The 24,147-nt window shown below is 39.7% G+C and overlaps 1 protein-coding gene across 1 annotated transcript; it reads right to left on the bottom strand.

The window, feature by feature from the left end:
* Positions 1-3,761: 3,761 nt before the first annotated feature.
* Positions 3,762-23,127, bottom strand: LOC123960037 (solute carrier family 12 member 2-like). Its single transcript, XM_046034514.1, has 18 exons — positions 22,666-23,127; positions 17,060-17,185; positions 16,791-16,866; positions 16,301-16,396; positions 15,785-15,924; positions 15,570-15,680; positions 14,407-14,515; positions 14,195-14,322; positions 13,062-13,146; positions 11,496-11,644; positions 8,670-8,777; positions 7,898-8,021; positions 7,678-7,779; positions 5,913-6,068; positions 5,464-5,563; positions 4,995-5,106; positions 4,757-4,897; positions 3,762-3,872 (listed from the first exon to the last, which is right to left on the bottom strand). The coding sequence occupies exons 1-18, from the start codon at positions 23,125-23,127 to the stop codon at positions 3,762-3,764; spliced, it is 2,436 nt and encodes an 811-aa protein (XP_045890470.1).
* Between the last annotated feature and the right edge of the window lie 1,020 nt (positions 23,128-24,147).

The raw sequence follows: 24,147 nt of genomic DNA, 5'->3' as shown, positions 1-24,147 counted from the left end.
TGCTTCTTCCATTTCCTGATAACTGCACCGACAGTTGATCTTTTCTCTCCAAGTTGCTTTCCGATTCTCTTGTAGCCCATCCCAGCCTTGTGCAGATCAACAATCTTGTCCATGATGTCCGTAGAAAGCTCTTTGGTCTTGCCCATGGTGGTGATGTTGGATGCTGGTTGTTTGGGTGTTGACAGGTGTCTTTTATACAGGTAACGAGGTGAGGCAGGTGTATTTGATGTAGATAATTGGTTGGGATTGGGGCTGTGTCTTAAAGAAAGACTAACTGGCTTGTAGGAGCCAGAATACTTGCTGTTTGGTAGGGGGTCAAATACTTGTTTTTCCTCATCAGATGGTTATCAATTTTTATAAATTCATATGATGTGATTTTCTGGAATTTTCTTTGGGATTCTGTCTTTCACTGTTAGAATGTACATATGATTAAAATTGTAGATTGTTGCATTCTTTGTAAGTGGGCAAACCTGCAAAATCAGCAAGGGGTCAAATACTTTTTTCCCCCACTGTATGTGTGCTAAATAATACATTCACAGGTGAATGTTGAGTGTCTTATAAATTTACTATGTTTTATGGTCAAGTTTGTGTTTGAGGATAATAAGCTGAAAGTTGGATTATGAATTAAAGTAAATTTTTGCCCAACATACAGCAGTGAAGCTCTATAACTTTAAGGATGTAGTCTGTGAAGATAGTGAACTGCAGTCCTTTAAACATCACATCAAATCTTATTTTGACACCTTTACGTCATCATGTCAACTCACTGAATGAAAATCAATCACGATAAATTTAAGTGAACTATGGGATTGAGCTGAGGGAGACTCCACCGGAGTCATACTTGTGTTTCTTGGGTTTGGTGTTGATGTCTCCGAGGACGTGGATGTCAGAGAAGTCGATCCTGAACCTGCTGAGCAGCGTGGCCATCCTGACGGGACACACACACACACACACACATAGTGATAAACATACAGGATTGTAGAGACTAAAAACATGCAGGTTAGTTAGGATGAAAACTGTTTGTAGAGTAAATAAGATCAAAGCTCATACAACTCACACTCGACGGTCGTGGTCGATGCGGTTGATCTTCCCGCCGATGAAGACACGGATCCTGCAGTCGCCCCACTTGCTCCCATTGGTCAGCAGGAAGGGAATCAGCAGAGTCAGACCTGCAAACACAAACACTTTCTCACTTTAGATAGATAGATTCTTTATTGTCCTGTTCCAAGGACATTTGCTGTCACAGTCTGCACAGAGCTTCACGTAAATACACCACATTATAACTACTGAAGGACATCAGATACTATATCCACATTTATACACACATAACATACGACAACTATTACTTTGCTGATAAAAAAGAAATGCTTAATTTGAAGTTTTATCTAAGAATCCAAATCTGCTTTATTTTCCTGTTCGAACACATTAAAAAATTTGGTTTTAAGCTCTCAAACTTACACACAGAACAATTTACAGGAAGGTAGAAACAGACATAAACATAGTACTATTATCTACATACAAGTAGGTGAAAATAGTTTTATGTGTACATATATGATGATGCACTTTATTATATTTTATTATTTAATCTCTATATCCAAGAATATCCAAATCTAAATAATCATCAGTCAGAAGTAAAGGTGTTTTGCTTTTGAGGAAGGTTCAGTGACACAGAAGAGACAGGAGTTGAATCTGTCATGTGACTGAAGAGAGATCAAATCTAATTTAAAATCAAGCCTTGTCCATTGTAAAACAGTCATATTCATGTGCCTTTGCCTTGTTGTTAGTTTTTTAACTGCTGAACACTGTATGGTATCTACAGACACTCAGATATACAGTATTAAGTTAGAAAGAAAATCAGAGACTTTGTTTCAAGATGGTCTAGAGCCAAGCTTTGTTGTGTAGCCCTCTTCAGTCTATTAGACATAAAAACTGACCTCCATCATCAAACAGCCACCAGACATCTATGGTTCCCTTGCCCTGTTTCTTCTTAAACTGCTGGCTGGTCTCCAACAGACGCTGGTCGGTCAGACTCAGAGGAGATTTGGTCTCTGTAGCATATGACATCACATAATGGGAAATGACAAAAGGTAGCATTTAGAAACCCTCTGTTCTCTGTCTTCAAAGCTGCCTGATTAATATGTTGTCTACTGATTCAAGCTCAGCTAGCAGTTAGCCTCTGCTTTGTGTTAAACTAGGCTAAAGGCGCGCTGGGCCTATCTCTGGTATGAGTAAAACACATTTTTATCTTATAACACAGGACGTGAAGGCTTAAGAAGAAGACTAAACCTCCTTCTTCCTCTTTTCCTCCTTCACCTCTCATGATGAGCGGGCTGCTCTGGTTGCTGGTGGTTTTGGAAGGACAGGAATCCGAGTCTGAGTCTTTAGCCAGACTGACAGAAACCACCACCTCCTTGCTGCCAATTGGTGGCTTCTCATGGGGCGACAGTAGCTCATCTACAGGGACAAACAGGGAGATAGATACAGTACATGCAGTAGGTGGATACACAGAAATACCGGAAAAGACAGATGTAAACCTTGTCCCTGGATGTGAGAGATATCCAGTCCATCCTGCAGCCTAAGGATCACCACCCCAAACTGCAGGTCAAAGGCGTCGCTGGAACATAGAACAGATAATTAAACTCAAAACGTCACTGCACAACAAAGTTTATAGATGGAATGTAAATGTATTTTCTAAGAAAGTGTCTTCCAATTTAGTCTGTGATAATTTAAGAATTCAAAATCTGAATTTGTTTTACACTAATTTTAGGGACGTTACAGTCAATTTTGTATTAACATACTTCAAGGTTTTTTGTTCTCCTTCATTTTGCATAATTTACTGTGCCCTCTTGATATTCTGAGTGTGCTGAAAGTCGAAACTTAATCGTTCAATCAGTCGAAACTTCTTCATGCTTGAATCTTCTGAGATTTTCAGTAAAAAACAGGGAAGCTACTAAACAACTAACTAAACATCTTTTTCAGTTTCAGTGGATTTACCATTAAGGCTTGAATCCGTGTGCTTGAATATGTGTTTTCTCAGAAACAAGTGACAGAAACAATCAAAGCGGGTCACATTGTTGTCAGCCACAGATGGAGTGGATATGCTAGGAGACAGTACAGCAGAACAGTGTCTGCAAACAGCGTCTTTCTCAGACACTTTAAAATGCTTTCATACTGCCAACATGTCAATGTAAAAGTTTATTCAGCCTTTTGAATTACTAGGCCGAACACCGAAAGTGCTTTCTTTATTCTTTTCGGCCGATTAATTTCGGTTGCCAAATATTCGGTGCATCCCTATAATACACTACTACAATTATGTGGCTCTTGTTTTTCAATTATTACAAAACAAGCTTTTCAAATGTAACATGCAAAACACAGACAATTTAAAATGTTCAGTTAAATGATCATGCAAAATTGTACTTAAACTTAAGAGTTTGTTTTAGCTTAATAAATACATTTTTGGAGATCTTTGTTTTCTAAATAAACTGATACTTCCAAATTAAAAATGTAAATAAATTGGGTTTACCAAACAAAAACATACTACATACATATGCACTAGAAACTGTTGGATAAACTGGTGTTAGCCAGGTGTTTCCGTTGCTGCTCTCCCTGTACAAGTTACTTGAGGTTGTCTTGCCCCAAGTTGTGTTTCACAGGCTAAACATACATTCTGGCAGACTTCTGAAGACACTCAAACATGGCACAAATCCCAGACTCAAAAAAGTGCTTTTGTAAAACGTTAGTAGCTCTTGTTAAAAGACTCGTCCTTACTGTATAGTGTTGATATAAATCTCCACATCTCTCATGTCTGCATCACTCCAGTTGTTCTTGAAACCCATGACCAAAGTGTTGGGCTTCAGACGACCCAAACCGACAGCCTGAAGATCAGACAACAGAGATGTGACAAACTTCTAACAATGCATACAGAGAATAAGCAAGTTGCTTTAATAATGGAAGTTTGGTATGAAATAAAGCCAGACAGGGTTCATATTACCCCATTAAAACAAAAACAAAACAAACATAAGTAAGAAAAACAATACAATCAAAATAATAATAGGGAACATAATGATTAAATAATGAGATGCACAGAAAATTAAGTAATTCTGACACTGAAAATAGGTGGTGGTGCAGTGGTTAGCACTGTTGCCTCATAGCAAGAAGTTTGGGGGTTCGAGCCCTGGTTGTCTTGGGCCTTTCTGTGTGGAGTTTGCATGTTCTCTCTGGGTGCTCCTGCTTTTTCCCACCGTCCAAAGACATGCAGGCTAGGTTAATTGGTGACTCTAAATTGTCCTTAGGTGTGAGTGTGACTGGTTGTTTGTCTATGTGTGGCCCTGCGGTGGACTGGCGACCTGTCCAGGGTGTACCCTGCCTTTCGCCCAATGTCAACTGGGATATGCAGGATAAGCGTTTGATGGATGGATGGATGACACCGAAAATGAAATCTTCAGTGTTTAATATAAAGGAGGTGCGTGTATGCGAAGAAGTGTTAATATTCGGAAACAGGTCACAAAAGCAAACGTTTGGAGTCATTTAGTTCATGGATCATTGATGTCTCTGGTTTGAATTTCCAGAGCAGCTACATAAAACTGGAAAATGAAAGTGAAGAAGCACCAATGACTAAGTTAAGAACAGCATGGAAACCTGCTCTCACGCCCACATTGAAGTCATTTGAATAATTAATGAGATATCCATATGTACCTGACAGACAAATTCCACAGGAAAAGACAGGTTTGTAGTTAAATTTCCAGCCAAACAGTCATACCTGCAGGAGGAACTGGGCCCCGTGCCGCAGGTTTTCGGCAAAAACAGGAATGTAGAAGGCCCTGATCCGTTTTTTGTTAAGCCAACGCTGGCAGCGAGAGCGATCCTGGTACAACTCCTTAACGTTTGGCCGACGGGACACCTGGACCAGGAGAGAGACCCAGGCAATGATAAGACAAGACAATGGGTTGTTCGACTGTCCTAAGACAGGGTGAGATGTTTCCGGAAACATCACGTACCGTCCTGACGTGAGCGCAGACCATGAGGCCGACGTTCTTGGTGAAAGAATTAACCAGTTGAAGCAGAGCAGGACGAGAGTTTGGATAGCCAGCCAGCACCAAACACTGCGGTCTGTAAACACGAAATTCAATCACTTAGACACTTAACCCTTAACCTTAACCCTGTTTGGCCAAAGTATCCTAATCACTAAATTCTGGTAACATTTATTTTTAAAAGTGAAAATTTGGCTGCTGCATTTACCCAAAAAAAGAATTCTAAAACTCTCCCAGGCTCATTTAATTATTCTGCAGTATTGTTCCACTGTTAGTCACTACACACTGCTGGATTCTTTTATCTAAATAATCATTAAACAGCATCAATGAATACAGATTTTAGCATTGCATAGCATAACAGCATAGCAGGTTCTGAGTTGGTATAAAACCCCCAACAGTGTCATGTCTGAAACAAGATTCTAACCCTCGAACTCACCTGAAGTTTTTGACGTGGTCCTCGATGCCAGTGAGGTTCAGACAGTGAGTCAGAGCCTGGTTGTAGATCAGGGCCTGAGTGGACGAACCCCAGTTCACATCTACAGGAAACAGCACACACACATCAGTTAGAGCAGTGTAGACAAGTGAACATTAGTGACATGGGGTGATGATGCTGAATGTCTATAAAGTGGAATAAAAAAGACAGGCATTACTCCAATTGAGTTATTAATCCCCTAAGAAGAGATCTTCCTGTTGACTTTAATACTGACTTTCTTGGCAGCCAGCCTCTAATGGCCATTAAAGGAATGCATTTTAGGGCACTTTGTTATTGGCTTCCACATTGATGGCACTTCATGTCAACTGCCTGAATTCAAGCAGAAACAAGTGGTTGGTCTCTGATCTGTTTTCTTGTTAGCAGTTGGTAAAGACAAAATGTGCTGTTCTTACCAGGTTTCTTGTAGCTGACATAGATGTAGAGAGCAAGGACGATGAGCAGAGTGACCAGAGCTGCCCACCAGTTGATGACAAACATCACCACGCAGCACAGGATCGCCCCAGCAAGGGACACCCACTTGTTGTAGTACTTGAAGCTGGGACGCCACCCTTTGTTGAGAGACGAGAATGAAACAAAAGGCCAAGCTAGCAGGACAGCAAAACATCACAACGCAAATATTAACAGACCCCGATACGAGCACAAATGTTTAACAAACGCATTGCTATTTTTAATAAACAGAGTTTTACAACAGGTCATGTTATGCTTTTTGGCTTTTTCCCTCTCCTTTGTTGAGTTATATATCTTTTTTGTACATGTAATAGGTTTGCAAAGTGAAAAAGCCCAAAGTCCTCGATTGTAGTCCTTCCTTTTCTTCCATCATCTTGGTCATTATGTAACACGCCCTCAAAAACACTGGTGGAGAAACACACTGAGCTGCAGCACACACAGTGACAAGGCATCCGCTTGCTGCCTCCCCTCACCAACACCCTCCCTACCAAACATTAGATACCCTCCAGACAGTGAATGGTAAAGTTGTAACAGTGATTTAGAGACACAGATAAAATGTTACTATGAAAGATAAATTTGTTTAATTCAGATTAATAACTTACCACTCTGAAACATCTAGGTTGCGAAGCTAGTTCAAGAACATGGCCTACAGCTGAACTGAAGCCGTGGCTAATGGCTGAAACAGCTTTGTTTTGGATCACTCTATCTTGCTTGTCAGGACCCGCCCTACTCTCCTTCTGATTAGCTAACAGTCCTTAACTAGGTAACGCGCATGTTCAACTCGAAACAAATATCAAGTAGAATTGAGATGCTTTACTCCATAGATTAAACAGGATAAAAAGAGGTTTTTCAGCAATGTGCAGTATGACAAAAATATGGTGAAGCTACTCTGGTACAACCCGTAAATAAAATTATGAACCTGAAAATCGGCATAATGTGACAACTTTAATGCAAATGTTTCCCAAAGCCTTGATGGAGGCAGAAGTGATTCAATGGTTGAATTAAACACAATTGCTAGTTAGCTTTGCAGGCCTGTTCAAACTATCCGTACAAGTATGCTAGCAAGTAAGAGGTGAATACTTTTAAGTTTTTTCTTATGTGTACATTTTGCTGTAAAGACTGGAGGTTCTTTGGCTTTGAGCTTTGAGAATATACTTGTTAACAATAAAGTTGTACAGTATTAAACAACCTAGTCTTTACACATATCGGCAAAGCTGGCCAATTAGCTGGTCACTCCGAAAATTCAGGACTCATGCAGGTGTTGTCATATGAAGGAAACAGGCATTAGGTTGTCTTTCAGCAATGACACCTCTATACTTTGTTGTTTGTGTTACCTTGATGGACAAGAGAAGATAAGAAATACCTTATTATGCCTGGAAGTTGAGGATTACCCGACTATTAAATTTACTACTAGGTACATGCATACAAGTATCAAAGTATAGGCAAATTGAGCAGAAATTGACATCTTGAAGTCAGAACCTAATGTAACCAAGTCGAGTCAGAATTTAAAAAGAAACATCCTGTACCACAAAGGAAAGCTACTTTTAATATGATACAGTTTGTCATGTTCACCTGTGATATAATATATAAACATTAGATACCGTATCAAATTTTTAAAGGCAAAGTCAACTCAAACATCACTACAACCTAATAGAAGGCAAGTCTAAAGCAAATGTCATCATTTATCAATGTTTAGTTTCCAGAGTTTACCTGGAGAGTTGGCCAGGGAGGCGTGGAAGACGGAGAAGTTAATGAGAGCGTATGAGGCCAGGAAGAAGTTTGAGATGATGGGGGCAATGATGTTCAACTCGGCTAACAGACAACAACAGACAGGTTCATTATTCAAGACCAGTTGTTCGTTCTGTTTCTTCAGTTGCAGCTTTAGCTACAGTAAAAGTTTACATTAAAGCAGCAGCACAAAGCAGCTTACCAATGAGGATGAAGGCGAGGCCAATGCAGAAGGTCAGGACGTAACCACGGAGAGGCTCGTTATTCTTCCCATAACCCTTCGCAAACACAATCAGCCCTGGATAGATGTTGTCCTTGCACAGAGCCTAGAATCACAACAGCTTTTAGTCATTCTTTAATTTCATTTGTGAAGCTGATAGTTTGTTACTTCAGTTGTTCAGAGAGAGATTTGAAACATTGACTTTGAGAGGAAAACATTTGCTAACTGTTGCATCAGGCTCGGGATGAAAAAACTGACTGTGTGGTACTTAAGTTAATTCTACATAATAAAAATGTTGATCTACCATAATGTAAGATGTAAAATGTAATTCTTGATCTCGGAAGTTGATGTATGACAAAAGTTTTTTAAAAAAATCTTAACTCCAGGTCGAGGTACTAGCTCCTTGTGCTTTCAACCACACGTTATGCTCTTCATCTGTGAGGGCACTTGAGCCATCTACATGACAACTGAGCAGTCTTCATCCATTGATTAGGGACGTGAGATGCAATTGAAAGCTATGAGAAAACCTAGTAAGTGGATGTTCAGTTCAGTTTTGTCTCAAATCACAATGTATTTCAAATTTTAAACAGTCATTGGCACACAAATAACCATTCATTACTCCTTCAGTCAGTATTTCTGTTGCTAATGTTTTGACTGATAAGGTCAATTTAAAGTTTTTGTCAAAGGCTCAGGCTCTACTTGTGTAGTGATGTTGGTGTTGGTTGTCTAGAAATAAAAGTAGCTGATGTCTTACCTGGAAGACTTTGGGTGCGCTGACCAGCGAGGCCAGAGCAGAGGATAGAGTGGCTGAAAAAATCCCTGCAGTGATCAGAGGACCAAATCCGGACACCAAACTCATCACCTAGACAAAAGATAGACAGACACACACACACACACGTTTAGGTTTACACTGACCAATTAAACTACCGTCAGTTTGTAAACTAGTCACGTGACTGAAGTTTATTAGGTAGAGTTGTGAAGACATCCTGCCAGGTAAGAGGTTATAGGATCTTGTTTGGGTGTGTGAGTCCAGTCTTTCTTAGAATTGTATTTAGTGTTGTGTCTGGGACAGAATGTGTCACAATCTGCCCCACAAGGACTTGTGTGTTGTTGTTCGATATCACGATCGTCGCAGCTTTCTCAGAATGGGACAGCAGTTCTGAGATTTTGAAAGTTGTGTGTTTTGTTTGTAGCAGTGTACGCAACAAGTTAAGAAGCATTCGTTCTTGTTTGTTCATAAACAAGCTGAATATGAAAAGGATGGTCTCATAACAAAATATTTGTATTACTGACTTTAGTGAAGGACAGACAACAGCTCTGTTCTCAAGCATCAATACCTTCCAACACAACGTGACGTCTGTTAGCATGTAAGAGGAGAAACACACACAGACGTAAGATTTATTTGTTTTAGTGAACCAGAGATTATAATAAAACAAGAGCAAGTGTTTCTGTCAGTGGCAATGGACGAGATTGTGCAACATGTGAGCGATATCAGTGTCAGTGAGCGGTGTGTGTGTGTGTGTGTGTGTGTGTGTGTGTGTGTGTAGGTGGATATTGTCAATGCTCTCATTCAGCTGTGGCTCCAACCAGTGAGAACCTTGTGACTCAAAACAATTCACTATTATCACTGCTGCACTTTGTTTGGGAACAGCTCCGTCTCACTCTCACACACACACACACACACACACACACACACACACACACACACACACACAAACAGTGCAGGCATTTACGACCACATGCAGAGAAACAGGATCAGAGCAGCAGTCTGACACGATTCACGCTCCTGTTAAACAACCACCCCAGAATCTGCAGGTGTTTTTTTAATCTGACAAAGAGTCTGTAAATTGTAAATGTAAAAACAGGCATTTCTTATGCACCTTCGTATTTCCATTTATATCCTTTGAGAATATAGATTAAGGAAAACATTTGATACCATGCACAACTAAATTTTAAAAACTCATACAAACGAATGAATGTGACAGAAAAGCTAAAACAAAAAGGTTCTTAATATAAATAACAGAAACAGTAAATATAATGACTAATGAGAGAAATAATCACAAATAGAGGAGACAAAGAAATTGCAATAATGAAATCCCACCACGAGGGAATGAAGTTGGGTGGGGTGTAATGTATCTTGCTATAGCTAGATCAAACTGCTTTGTGGAGTGTTGATGTGTGTCGACGATGGGAAATAGGGCAGTGTTGTATCCTGACGCAGCATCTGCGCCAACGCGTAGGCTTCGATAGAAAACAATTGCTGTGGGCGTTTAATGCACGTCACATTGTTTCAGTGTGTGTTAGCCTTTATGTAACACACATTCCTGAGCTTGTCTAAGTTTTGTTTTTGTTATTGAGTAAACAATGAACCTGATTGGCCGTCATATCCACATTACAAATTATAATTTTTGAAATGTTCTTTTGTGTTAATATCTACTGAAAGCATCAATATCCATTTTGGCCTAGTGGTTAACACCACAGACTGTATGGTTAAGACATGTACCTTATACTGTAACACGAACATCTTCTAGTTTGAATCCATTGTTGCATTTCATTCCCCACCTCTCCCCTAATTTCCACTTATTACTTCCCCTTTATTTGTCACCTCTCTACTGTCCACTATCAGTAAAGCTGAAAATACTACTACCACATTGTCACACTATATCAGTATAGTATATAAGTATGTGTTTAGCAACTGGCGTTGAGTCAGCAAGATACCTTTAAGAAGAAAAAGGAAGAAATCATCATAGAATCTTAGACCATAACATCACAGACATCCTAATCAGTTCTATAAGTTATCATAATACCTTAATCACTAGAGCCATTGCTACTAAAAAGCAGGTATATGTAAAAAAACAAACAAACAAAAACTGTTTAACTAAACTTATTTGGAAGAGGAATTAAAGGCAAAGGTTTCACATTCTACCCAATTTGCCATATGTCTGTACAATGTTGTGACGAAAAGTGACTTCCTCATTTAAATTTGACAAATGAATGAAATCTTTGAAGAAATGTAAATTCAGTTTCATTCATTAGGATCCTCATTAGCCTCAACGAAGCAGAAGTTATTTTTCCTGAGCATGTGTGTCCACACTACACACACAAAATCTACATGATACAATCCAAAATTGCATTCAAGTTCTTCACAAGACCAGCTCACACCATACACAAACTCTTTTGTCTGTTTGAGTTTATTGCAAATGTGTTCAATATGACTGTTATAAAGGGAGAGTTGTGACAAGCTCATTGATATCATTTTAGTTCAATTTAATTCTTGCAATCAAAACATGGAGAAATTACTTACTGGGTTAAATTACCCATCATGCCCTTAGAGCTACATAGAAAAGCTAAAAACAGATAATGTTGGACATTTTTTAAAAGTAAAAGTCAGTCAACTAATAAAAAAGTCAACAATAGACAAATTTTTTTTAGTACTAAATGGATCCAGTGTATCTTATCTGAAAATCCCCTAAACCATCAATTTATACATTCACTCTGTGTATAATGGAGCCACACTGCTTAATTGGGATCAACATAATTCCAATAATATCTACCCCTGAGCTGAGTGTGTATCAGTTACCTGGAAGTCGTTCATCAGGCCGTACTGACAGCCTCCCTCCTTGCAGATGGAGAAGTCGTAGCCCAGCGTGCAGGCGGCATCGGTACAGTTCACCGTGTCGCTAACCGTGTCGTTGTGATCACCGGTGGCATCCCGGACAATGCAGGAACCTACAGGAGGAGAAAATTAACAAACACACTGACATATTGTAATAACGGAGCCAAATCGTGGAGATTTAGTTCACCTGGTCTGCTTGTTGCAGTGAACCAGTCACTCTCTTAGCCCTCTCTTTTGGTTTGTTAAATGTATGTTAAATTTGGTTTGGTTGCTGCACTATTTATCATCCCCACAGAACTTTCATACTCATTGATGTATCACACACGCCACTGATTTTGCACATACCCATCTTAGCGCTTTTTTCACTATTGTTTGTGATTTATTTTCTTCTTTTTTAATTTGATAAAAAAAGTACCTACAAAGATACACCTATTGTCTCTGTCCTGAAACCAGTTGAGCCTACCAGGCAACTTTAGTGTGCAATTAGGGCTGTCCCAGACTAAGGATTTACATAGTTGAATCAGAGTCCTCAAGTCCTGCCTATAGTCGACTAATAGTCGAATCATGTGTGTTTTTGTGCAGGGCGATCCGAAAGTCCCGTGAGTCCCAACTCCGCACAACACCAGTGAAGCTGGGGCTCCGTCTCTTCAGCAAGTGTTCCTCTTCTGCTACTGCCTACACGCTACACTTTTGTGCACTGACGACCCAGGGTTAGAGCTGCAATTTTGGATTTATTCACACACAAAAACATTTATTGAAAGCTTTTTTCTCATTTTTTTATTTACAGCATTAAACGTTGAAATGTATATTGTAATAGGCTGTATATTAACTTATTGTGAGAAAACTGGTAGTTCTGTGTAAAATCAGCCGTTGAGCACCCCCATATCGCCAAAATGGCATGATCCTTATTTCGCTGCGAAGCTTCGACTCTGAGATTGACAGTCGAATCAGGCTCCGTCCATCAAAGCACCAAATCTTCGACTATTCAGGGTCAGCCCTATGTGCATATGTGTAGAACAACACTATTCTTTATCCATTATCAGTAATAATAATTTCCTTTTCAATCTGTTTCTTTTAGTAGGATCAAGAAGTTGCAAAGGTATAACACAATACATCTCTTCATGTTTGGTAGATATTTGACTTAAACTGTACATCATATAATGTAATATAAATCTGACCTTTAGAGCAGCGGTTCTTAACCTGGGGGTCGGGACCCCCCAGGGGGTGCAAAAAATGCAAAATATTTTCAACTTCAAAAAGGGGTCGGATTGCCAGAAAGGTTAAGCACCCCTGCTTTAGAGAATTCAAAACGTATTGTTAAATATTATAGTATCTCAGACATGTTTGAGAATCAATGTCATCGCAAACATAGCATCACTGTTGTGCCTCAGTTTTCAATGACACAACTTGTGCAACTCGTAAAAAGCTTTAGTCAACACAAGTCTACATGAATCAGAGATTTATCAGACGAGCCACAAACACCTACAAATCTAGGAAAACTGACTTAAGTATTAAACTTAATCATATTACCTGCAGAGATGGCAATAGCCACGTAGGTGATTCCTGTGATGAGGATGGCCAGCAGGGTACCTTTAGGGATCGCTGACTGAGGGTCCTAAAGATGGAGACATGATGTGATCCAAATTTATTGTCTACTGAGCTTATTATCAAGCTGAAAGCATTTTTCTCTGACCTCTTCTGTTATAGTAATAGTAATTGTGAGAAAGCCCGTGGTTGACTGATACTGTTCTCTGTTGGTCACATGAGGGCTGAGTCGGGGTGGTTACCACATGTTAATTATAGCTATAGAAGTGCAAGCTTTGGCCAGGGACATGTGCTCTTGTTGACTTTGCGTGAATGCCAGAAAGTGAGAAATGGACAATAATTACGGTTTAACTTACATCTAAACGCTACATGTAGCATTGAATCCTGAAGCAATAAATTACAGTATTATTACAGACCTATTTTGAGTTGATTTCATCTGTACATCTGTAGTATATTGCAAGATTCGTATAGCACTTTTCATACAAATGCAGCATCACCGTAGACTTTAGTTGGGCCTTATGTAGTCTGAAACAAGTCCATGAAGTGATTTGAAAATTATGCAAATTACCATAAAATCAATACTATAGTTTACAGGCAGCTTGTGGAGAAATTTTAGTATGAGGATCCTGGCTGCAGTGTTTTGATTGTAAATAAGAGTGTAAATGAGTTTTTCACAGTTAACCAGAGACAAAAATGGTGTGACCCTGGCAATGTTCTTTAAGTGGTAACAGCAATCAAAAGAGGTATGTTTGAGGTATGTCACTGATTCCTGAAGAGCAATTTACAAGAACAGGGCTCAGATCATCACATGAAGCAGCAATATAGAGTTGTGTGTCATCTACATATCAGTTGAAACAGATGCCATGTTTACAAGTAATAGAACCTAATGGCAGCATGTCAAGAAAAAACTAAAAATGGGGGCTTAGGACTGATTTTACTGATTCTAAACAGAACTTCCCAAGGGAAACAACCTCTAAAGTAAGATGAAAATGAGTCAAGAACTGTGTCAGTAACCCCAATCCAAAGTTTTGAATCTCACATCTGTGTAGTGAAATCTGATTAAGTATACTAACCACTAACCACAAGACCTAATGTAAGATGCGGCATGTAAAACTCACAGCGAGGTCTCCAGAGATGTTGGCTCCAGCCAGGATCCCAGTGGCTGCAGGGAAGAAAATGGCAAACACAGAGAAGAACGTTTCCTCGTCTCTGAAGTCTGGACCCAGGTTCTCTAAGAAGATTGCAGCTGTTGGAGGTGAGAAGACACTGCAAATGTTAGATCATAGAAGAGACCAAAATATTAGATAAAACAAAGAGGGTACAGACTGACTTTGGTAGCCAAAGAATCCTTTGGGCTCTTTGCTTTCTACTGAAATGAAGCTTCCTATGAAGTAGTTAAAGATGGCTCCCAGCAGGATCACAAGGAGGACAATTTGAGCCTGATTTACAGAGAGACAGAGAGCAAAAAAAAGAGATGTGGACAGAGGTATAAGTAAGACACACCTAGCAAAAACATTTGCTGCTTAAATTAAATCTGGGTAGCTACTTTTCACCTGGAGAGAATCATTGATCCGTGTCCTGATCTCATCTGTGAGGTTGTACTTAGGCACATTGGTCCTTTGAGCTAAATGCTAATGCCAACATGCTCACACTGACAAAGCTAAGATGCTGATGTTTAGCAGGTATAATGTTTATCATGTTTACGATTTTAGTATAGCTTTTTAGAATGCTAACATATCCTCATTTGCTTTAAACACAAAGCACAGATGAGGCTGATGCGAATATGATTTGTTATGCAGGTATTTGGTCATAAACTGATGTATTGGACTCATTGAAATTTTGATGTAATGATGGGATAACATGAAACATAAGAGGATCATCAACGTTGTTACAATTCATCCTGAGGGGACCATGAGTGTCAGAACCAAATTTCATGACAATCCATTTAGTATTGTGAAGATTTTCACTAAAAACTACTAATGTTACCCCTAACCAAGGGACATCTGAGACAGCGTTGCTATCCCTACAGCCATGCTGTTAGTATGGCTAAAAACACAAATTGTACTTTTGTCATCTATATCTTCACTCTTCAGTTGCATTGTGGATATACAGTCATGATGTTTTCATATCATTTGCACACCACAGAAGTCGACAGCTCTGCAACTCTCAAATGTCACTTAGCTGCCCTGGGGAACAGCCACTGAGAAGCTTGAAGCTTTTTTCCATACAATATTATAGAAAAATACAACAATATGCAAAATATCTGCAGTATCATTAGTTTTCTTTACACAACAATTTCTGTTTGACTTTGATGCATCTACATACTTGCTAGCAGGAAAGAGAGAAGGGTGTTTTCTGCCCACCAGTATGGCAGCTGTTAGAGGCTATAAGGTCACCTAAAACGTTTACTATGAGAATCATGTCTTTGAGATGTCAGCAGAGGATTTGTCGTTGTCCACTGTTTTCTGTGATATTTTGGATCCATAGTCCTACCTTGGCTTCCCACTCCATGCCAGCTACAGAGATTCCCAGCAGCAGAATGACTGTCAGACACCCGACGATGCGAATGTCATTTAGCTGATCAGTCATCAAAGCATCAACATCCTACGACCAATAACCAAAGCAGGAACAAGGGCAAAATCAAAATCAGTGCTTGATACACAAACAAACAGACAGATGTTTGAATGGTTATACAAAGTATTCCTCACATTAAGCATCTCAACGACTGTCTCTGCGAAGCCTACGACATACATGGCCACAGCCACGGCATTGGCAAAAGCAAAGATGAGACCGATGGAGCCTCCGAACTCTGGCCCCAGGCTCCTGGAGATCAGGTAGTACGCTCCTCCTGGACAGGAGTAATACATGGTATTAATCATTGTTTCAGCGTGAACACTGGGGGCTTTCATTTTCTTTTATTTGAAGTGCGCTAGTAAAATAACTTTCAAAGGCTGTTGACTCACTGGAAACATTGGTACTGTATTGGTAGGTTTTCTTAAAACCTCCTGACTTGGTGCAGCTGGAGTTACTGTTATTACATCAAATGTGAGTTATCATGTAGTTGGAGCTTAAAATCTAAACGTTTTACTCTGAAAGGCAGTTGTTAAATGCAAGTGTTTTTACATCCTGAGTATTGTCTTTTTAATCAGCGATAAACTAAAAATATCCTCACTAATCAGATAACCTTTTACAAAATAAAAGTTTCTCTACAGTTGCAGTCTCACCTCCTCGTACGAAGCCGTTGGTTGCTATGGCAGAGGTAGACAGACCAGTGATTGTGGTGACCAGAGTGGCCATCAGAATGATAGCAATGGTCAGTCCTATTAAACAAATGAAAACAATCCAGACCAAACAGTGAAGTTAGATAGTTAGTTAGAAGAGTTTAATGAGACAACTGTGATTAATCACAACTCCGAACCAACAGATTAATTAAATATTTCAAGTAGCAAACTGTACCCCTAGCAAGCAAGCTAACCCAACTTTTAGCTATAGTTCATGGGACATCTACTACACCCATGATCTTCAAGAGTACAAACAGATAAATCATCATGTTTTAAGCTAGCTTCCTGGCTAAGGCAAAATAACTGTCACAAATCTTTGTGTGTTGGTCAGGTATACCTTGGATGTCACAGCAGGAATTGAACCCAGGTACCACACATCAAAGGTATGTGTCTGATCCACTGCATCATCACCACCCCTACTGATTTTACCTACCGATTCCAGCCTGTCCAACAATCCAAGACATTCGGATAAAGAGCATCACACCCCAGATATTCAGCATGCAGCGGATCTGCAACACACGCACACGGTAAAACTTGCTTGTATCCCCAGATTGGAGAGGAGTCCTACAATATGCTTAATAAAACTAAAATGGAAAAACAGGATGTGGTCCTCTCCCTGATCACATGTATTTGACCAGATCACATCACAGGGAAAAACAGAGGAATGTTCTTTTACCATTTCTGCATGTACATAACACTAACCAAGACTCCTTTGACCCAACCAAACTTGACAGTTCCTCCTTTCGCCTCCTTAGCTGCCAAGGCCGCTGCAGCCTCCTCAGCTGCTGATGGCTCTTCTCCATTGGCCAGACCATCCTCAAATGGCTCCTGACAACCAGCCACAGCCAAGATGGTAAAAAGTGAAGGGCAAAGAGGTGAGTAACAGAGAAAATGTACAGGAGCTGAAACAAAAAGTTGCTTAATCAATTTGTTGATCAACATTCATAAAAATGAACACCACAGGTTTGAAAATCAATTTTGTTTATTTGATTAATCAAATAAAGTTTGTCTTTATAAAAAGTTGCATTTTTAATTACAAGTTCAGTATAGAAATATGGTGGTTTTTGGCTTACTTTTGAATTATAAATAATGGATTTTGAATAAAAATGTTTTATCAATTTTTGAAATGCTGGCTTTGATAACTTTATTAGTATTTGCCATTTTTTTGACACTTTAAAAATGAACTTTACGTTTAACCAACATTTAGAAAAGTGCTGACTTTAAACTTTAATAATCTTCACCATTTCTTCATCTAAACCATCAACCTGCCTCCTAGACCCTGACCCAATTAGGCTGCTTAGTAAAGTTTTACCCTTAGTTAGCATTTTACTAGATATGATCAATCTGTCTTTGTCTTTATTAACAGGCTATGTACTACAGCCATTTTTAATTAAACCTCTAAAAAGCAGACTCTTGATCCAGACGTTTAGCTATCTATAGACCAATATCTAACTTTCCCTATCTCTGAAAAAGCAGTCGCAAATCAGTTGTGTGACTATGACCATGATAACAGTTTATTTGAGGATTTTCAGTCAGGATTTAGTGCATCATAGCATAGAGATAGCACTGCTGAAAATTCCTAATGACCTTCTGACTGCATCAGACAAAGGACTCTGTACTAGTCTTGATAGATCTTAGTGCTGCATTCAACACCACTGACCATCACATCCAATTACAGAGACTGGAATATTCAATTGGCATGAAAGGAACCACTCTTAGCTGGTTTAAGTCAGATTTATCAGATCGATCATAGTTTGTACATGCTAACAATGAACCCTACATACACGGCAAAGTTAGTCACGAAGTTCCACAAAGATCTGTGCTGGGACCAATCCTGTTCACCTTATATATGCTTCCTTTAGGCAATATTATCAGAACACTTTAATTGTTATGCAGATGACACTCAATTATATCCATTGCTCAAGCGAGGTGAAACCAGTCAGCTAAAATTCATCATGCCTTAAGGACATAAAAACCTGGATGACCTGTAATTTTCTGATGTTAAACTGAAGTTATTGTACTTGGCCCCAAACACCACAGAGACTCATTATCTAAAGATATAGTTACTCTGTATGGCATTGCCCTGACCTCCAGCACCACCCCAAGGAATCTTGGAGTTATTTTTGAACATCGTTGCTGTTCTTATACACATTCCCCAAATATTACGACAAGCTTTATCACGCTGATCATTTTTCTTCAACTCAGACACCCCTCCTTAATGTGAATCTGAACTTCTACCATCAAACTTGATTGTTAGGATGTTTAACAAAGACTAAAACTAATAAACTAAAACTTTCTCAGAGCTGCTTAAAGTGACTCCTTGTGCATGTAAATATTGTGGCATGTATGAAACATGTATAGCACAATATAAATATCATAAGGACTATTAGTTGTGCGACATTAATTGATCAAACAAATTTATTTAGCATCTGTCGATATGTAAGTGTTGATTTTGGCACCATTAAATGAAGGAAATGTAGTTTCTTCAACTGTATGATATGCTGAAAATGTCAGTTTGCACTTTGTGTTATTTCACCTTTGGAGTCATTGTAACAAGAGCTCAAACGTCATCCAATATCCTGCTGTCAGTATACTTTAACTGCTCACTACCAATATACAATGTACAATGTACGTCTATGTTACAGCTACCTAGTTCTATCAGGAGTGGGATGCCTGCAGGGTCATGAGAGGCAGCATTGTCTCTGTGTGTGTGTGTGTGTGCGTGTGTGTGTGTGTGTGTGTGTGTGTGTGTTGGGGTCATGCCTCCAGTGATGTCACTGAGCCCACTCAGAGTCTCTCAAATGGGAGTGAAGGGAATGTTTTCTGTTTGAGGCATCTGTTCACTGAGATAAACTGACTTCTGTCAGGTGGACAAGAAGGAAATGATGACTGCATATTAACTAAAATAGTTTATTTCTGTTTACTATTTTTATAATTGCTTCTATATTAATGTGTATTGTCTGCTACGTAGCAGAAGGGAGTTACAAACTCGATTTCACTCTATAACCTGTTGTATTGTGACAAAATAAATCTGCCTACTGCCTAAAACTGAATACCTCTTGTGGAAAACTAAATACTAAACAGTAAAATCAGCAGAATTTAAAAGACATTACATGTCAATCACTATAATATTCTTTCAAGTGTGTTTGTGCTATTTAGTGACATTTTATTGAACGGATGTCCTCCCATAAATGTCTGGGTATTATGGTGGACAACAAATTGAGCTGGAGCATCCAGGTTGACTGTGATTGTATGGTGTCCGTGCTGAGATTATGTTAACGTTTTACAAGGCTGTGATGGAAATCATGGTACAATATGGTATGGCTGCCTGGTTTGGCTCCCTTACTGTACAGTCTAAATCAAGACTAATGAACATGACAAAAAGCACCATGAAAGTGATGGGCATGAATGAGCCACAGCAGACACTCCAGTCTATGTTTAAGTGTACTGTCGTTAGACAGGCTAACAATATTTTAGATGATCCTCCACATTTACAATTCTCTGATTATGAGTTGTTGCCATCAGGAAGATAATTTAGAGCTAGCAGATGCAGACGTAATTTGAATTCTATTAGCCTTCCTAGGCAAGTCAAGGCAAGATGCTTCCCGCTTTCGTTTAGGCGCTGGGCAGTTCAGACGGGAAGCTAATCACATAGCTGGCTTGCTATCTGCAGCATTGGTTTTGGTGTCTGGTCTATGAAATCTGACAAGAAAACACACTGTTAATCCATCCATCCATCCATCGTCAACCGCTTATCCTAAAGAGTCGTGGGGGGCTGGAGCCAATCTGACATCGGGAGCCAATCTGACAGGGCCACCCTGGACAGGTCGCCAATGATGTAATTATATATCACATAAATAAGCTGATTCTAATTATAATATATCAGAAATAAGGTTCACAAATGTATTTTTAATGTAAATGGATGCGTATTTGCAATTTTGATGAAAAACAACATAGATGTTGTTACATTTATATAAAAACTGTTGAACCTACATTTACAGTTTGTCATGTGTGACCTTCACTGCATTTCTGTGGGTTTCTTGAGACTTAAAGCATTTTTTTAAACGGGGAAATTATCAGTAGTCAGTAAGAATAGATTTAGAATAGACAATGTTTATTTTTTAGGAAACTTCTGATGAGCTTGCCATTATTCCCTCCCTCCGTTACCTATAAACTGCCTACGTAACACGTAGCATCTGCTGCGCACGGCCACGCGTGAGAGATGACAACACCGCAGCTGCTCCGCCATTCATCATAAACTTTGGCTTTAAAACTTCGTACAACAAGACCCAAACAAAGAAGCGCAGAATAAGTTAGTGACCTGTGGTGAGTAAACACCACCAGCTCAGCATTGGTCATGTAACGTTAGCTTGCTTCTTGTTTTATCTCCGACCTACGGGAGGTTTACTCCGACTGTCGTTCGTCAGGAAAAGATGAATGAGTGTTTGTTTACTTGCCAAACTTGTGGTGGTCGATTAATGTAATTATTTATGTCCTGCTGGCTGCCATCACGTTAATTATTACCGTTGGCTGGAAAGAGGTTCCAGGTTTATTGTTGATCATGTAACATTGTTGTTTTATTTAGTTATAACGTTACACTGGTTTGAGAGTCTGCAGGATGTGTTGACTTACAGTAGCCTAGTTTAAGCTGTCATTGATTGCATTGCACATTTCATGGTTGTGCTCTGTAAGTTAAAAACAGGTTACAGCTTTATTGTTGATGATGTAACTTTACAGTTTTATTTAGTTAACTTTACACTGGGTTTGAGAGTCAACAGGGTTTGTTGACTTAGTTTATAAGCTTATAATAAGTCATTAATTGTAGAGGCATTGTACATTAGGCTACATGGTTGTGCTCTGTAAGTTAAAAACAGGTTACAGCTTTATAGTTGACCATGTAACTTTACAGTTTTATTTAGTTAACGTTACACTGGGTTTAAGAGTCTGGGGAGTATGTTGACTTACAGTATTTAATAAGCCATCAATAATTGCACTGCACATTACATGGTTGTGCTCTGTAAATGAAAAACACATTACAGTTACAGTAGCCTATTCCTTAAAGCTATGCAGTTTTATAAGCAACCTCTGGAACACAGCAGGTGATATAACATTTGTAATAAACACTAGAGACTTGAGACTTGACTTGGACTCTAGCTCAAAGACTTGTGAGCATCTCTGGTGGGTATGCAATGCTACATGATCACAAAAGCTGATTAACCCTCTTCTCAGTCCTATGTGCATGAATAGGTTTGATTGACAGCTCCCACACACTTACGTTCACACATGGCAAGCAGTCCTTCTGTGTGCATCCATTAATATTGGGACTGATCTGACTCCATACATTCCCCTTCAACCCTACCACACATGATTTCAGAATCTGCTTATCCACTATATTACTCAGCTGTATTATCATCACTGTTTGTGACTGTGTTTTCAAACTGAAAATCGTTCACACAGACAGACAGACACAAATCAGCTCTACGTGTGATTATGTTGTACCAAGTTCTGTACAGTACTTTTTGTGTTATTATTTGTTGACGTTTGGCAACAACTGTTGGTGAAGTGGAGGTCTAAGTTCTGCAGTTTTGCCTGACTGATTAAACTTATTGTGTCTGCTGATGGTGTGAAACAAGACTGCCCATAATAGATAACATATGCTGTGTGTTTTGTGAATGTTAAATGCTCTTATGCACTTTTAGACTGGACATTTGTATGTTGTAATGTTTTCCTTTACAATGCATTTTAGGCAAGTATCTCTTGAAAGAAATAATTTTGCTACTTTTCATGCAAGAAATAAAAGAGCTTCTTGCCTTAAAATGGTGTCGTGTTCTAACTATTTTATTAGATAAAATAATACATAGCCTACTTTTAGATCATCATAAAGTCTATGTCAATACTGCTTCATTTTACTTAAATAAGTAGGCCTAGGTTGAAACCATTGATCGTGACAAGTAAACTGAATGCAGGTTAATAAAATATTTAAACTTGCATTGAAACAAATAATACAGCTACAGCTATGTTGACTTACAGCAACCAATCAATGAGAGACTCACAATAATGACTTGGAACAATCATAAAATCAGTTTGATTTTACTTACTAGTACTTACTTTACTTACTAAATTTTAAGGCAGCAATTAAACTTCAGTTATGAAGTTTTTATTACAGGGTGTTTAGTTGTGCGACCTATTAGGCATAGGCCTACTAGCCTTTTCATAATATTTCAATTGTAACATGTTGCTTTTGTTGTGAAATATAGCGTGAAGTTATTTTACGTGATAAATGTAATGAAAACGGGGTTTATTGTTACTTTATCGAGTTCATCGTGCAGCTCAGAGAGCGTCGGTCTGGTCAGCTTCTCGCCGAAAGGCGCAGCAGTCTGCCGGTAGAAGTCGATGTTGGGCACTGCGTCTATGGTGTTGTGCCCGAAGGTCCTCATGTAGTAGGTGTTGGAGTGGGAGTCTGAGATGTGAGTATGTCCCGTGCCCGTTGAATGGAGGCTGACCGAGTCGCTCCTCGCCGTGTCCAGCTCGTGAGAGACATCAGGCGGGAGCCCGATGTCCATCGCGCTGCCCAGCGCGCCCGAATCCAGGAACCCCACCACCCTGAACCGGCCTTTGGACTCGTCAGGTGGCCTCGATCCGTCGGTGGAGGCCGGGGCAGGAGCCGGTGCCGCTGTGGGCGGTGTGGATGATGCTTCTGTAACCACATCCACCTGGAAGCGGCTCTGAGAGGAGCCGCCGCTCTTCAAGGACGGTTTCTGCCCCGACATGTCCGTCCGGATAGACGATAAAACCCGTCCAAAACTAATGCAGCGAGAGACAAACGGTTATCTTGAAATAAATACCTTCTCCAGAACCAATGACAGGCAGGAGCAACAGCGCCGCAGCATTTAGTAACAAGCAACCAGAGCGGACACACGCAACCGCAGACACTCAAAGAAAGTCATTAAACTGGAGTTCAAACTAAGATTTAGATACAAAAGTTGCAGAAACAGTCTGCAGTCCTCACGACAAAGATCTGTGCGTAAAGGACACCAACTCTGTCTCTTTTTCTCTCTGTATCTCTCTCAGTCTGTCTCTCCCTGTCTCTCTATATGTCCGTCCAACCATCCACGAGTTTGCGAGCGTATCATCCCCTCAGATGGCGACTCAAATGGTTTATTGTCATCTCTCTTTCTCTCTCTCCTCCTCTCGCTTGACTCTCGAGACATCCCAGAATGTTGAGAACACGGCGGAGAGGAGGAAGAAGAAGAAGAAATGATGGATCGGTGACCATTACGCACCAAACTTTGGCGCGCGTCCTGGTTCATTAAAGCCGAGAGAAAAGGAGTGGAGGAGACCCGAAACGATAAGAGGAAGCAACAGAGAAGTTACCTCATAAAGCCAATTTATTTTTCATTAGCGTTGGGGCAACTTGAATCCAACCCGGCTCAGATCCGGACGGGCAGCAGATCTGTCTTGGAGACCAACTTTTTCCAAAAGATAAAGAAATTTAATGAAACTTCACATAAATAACAAAAAGAACTTTAAGGTGATTACATTACACCGTGTGTGTGTGTGTGTGTGTGTGTGTGTGTGTGTGTGTGTGTGTGTGTGTGGTAACATGAAACAAAGAGATTTGTCATCACTGCTGGTGACACACCGAGACATTCACACAGATGCCTGGATATGCACGCAGAGAGGCGAAGTGTATGTGCGCGCGAGCAGCAGCAACATTAGCACAGGAGAACAACAGCTGCTTTCTCTGTCAAAGTGCTTGATGCTGAAGCCAAACACTGGACAATAAATAG

This window comes from Micropterus dolomieu, linkage group LG21 (assembly GCF_021292245.1).
Source record: "Micropterus dolomieu isolate WLL.071019.BEF.003 ecotype Adirondacks linkage group LG21, ASM2129224v1, whole genome shotgun sequence".
In the NCBI taxonomy this organism is placed as follows: domain Eukaryota; kingdom Metazoa; phylum Chordata; class Actinopteri; order Centrarchiformes; family Centrarchidae; genus Micropterus; species Micropterus dolomieu.
The sequence above is the reverse complement of the archived record's forward strand: the minus strand, read 5'-3'. Positions and strand labels throughout refer to the sequence as shown.

Coding starts and splice junctions, on each gene's coding strand:
- LOC123960037 (XM_046034514.1), bottom strand. CDS start 23,127: ATGTCGGGGCAGAAACCGTCCTTGAAGAGCGGCGGCTCCTCTCAGAGC. Junction 15,925..16,300: donor CAACGGCTTCGTACGAGGAG/GTGAGACTGCAA, acceptor ACTCCTGTCCAG/GAGGAGCGTACTACCTGATC. Junction 5,107..5,463: donor GACCACGTCAAAAACTTCAG/GTGAGTTCGAGG, acceptor TCGTGTTTACAG/ACCGCAGTGTTTGGTGCTGG.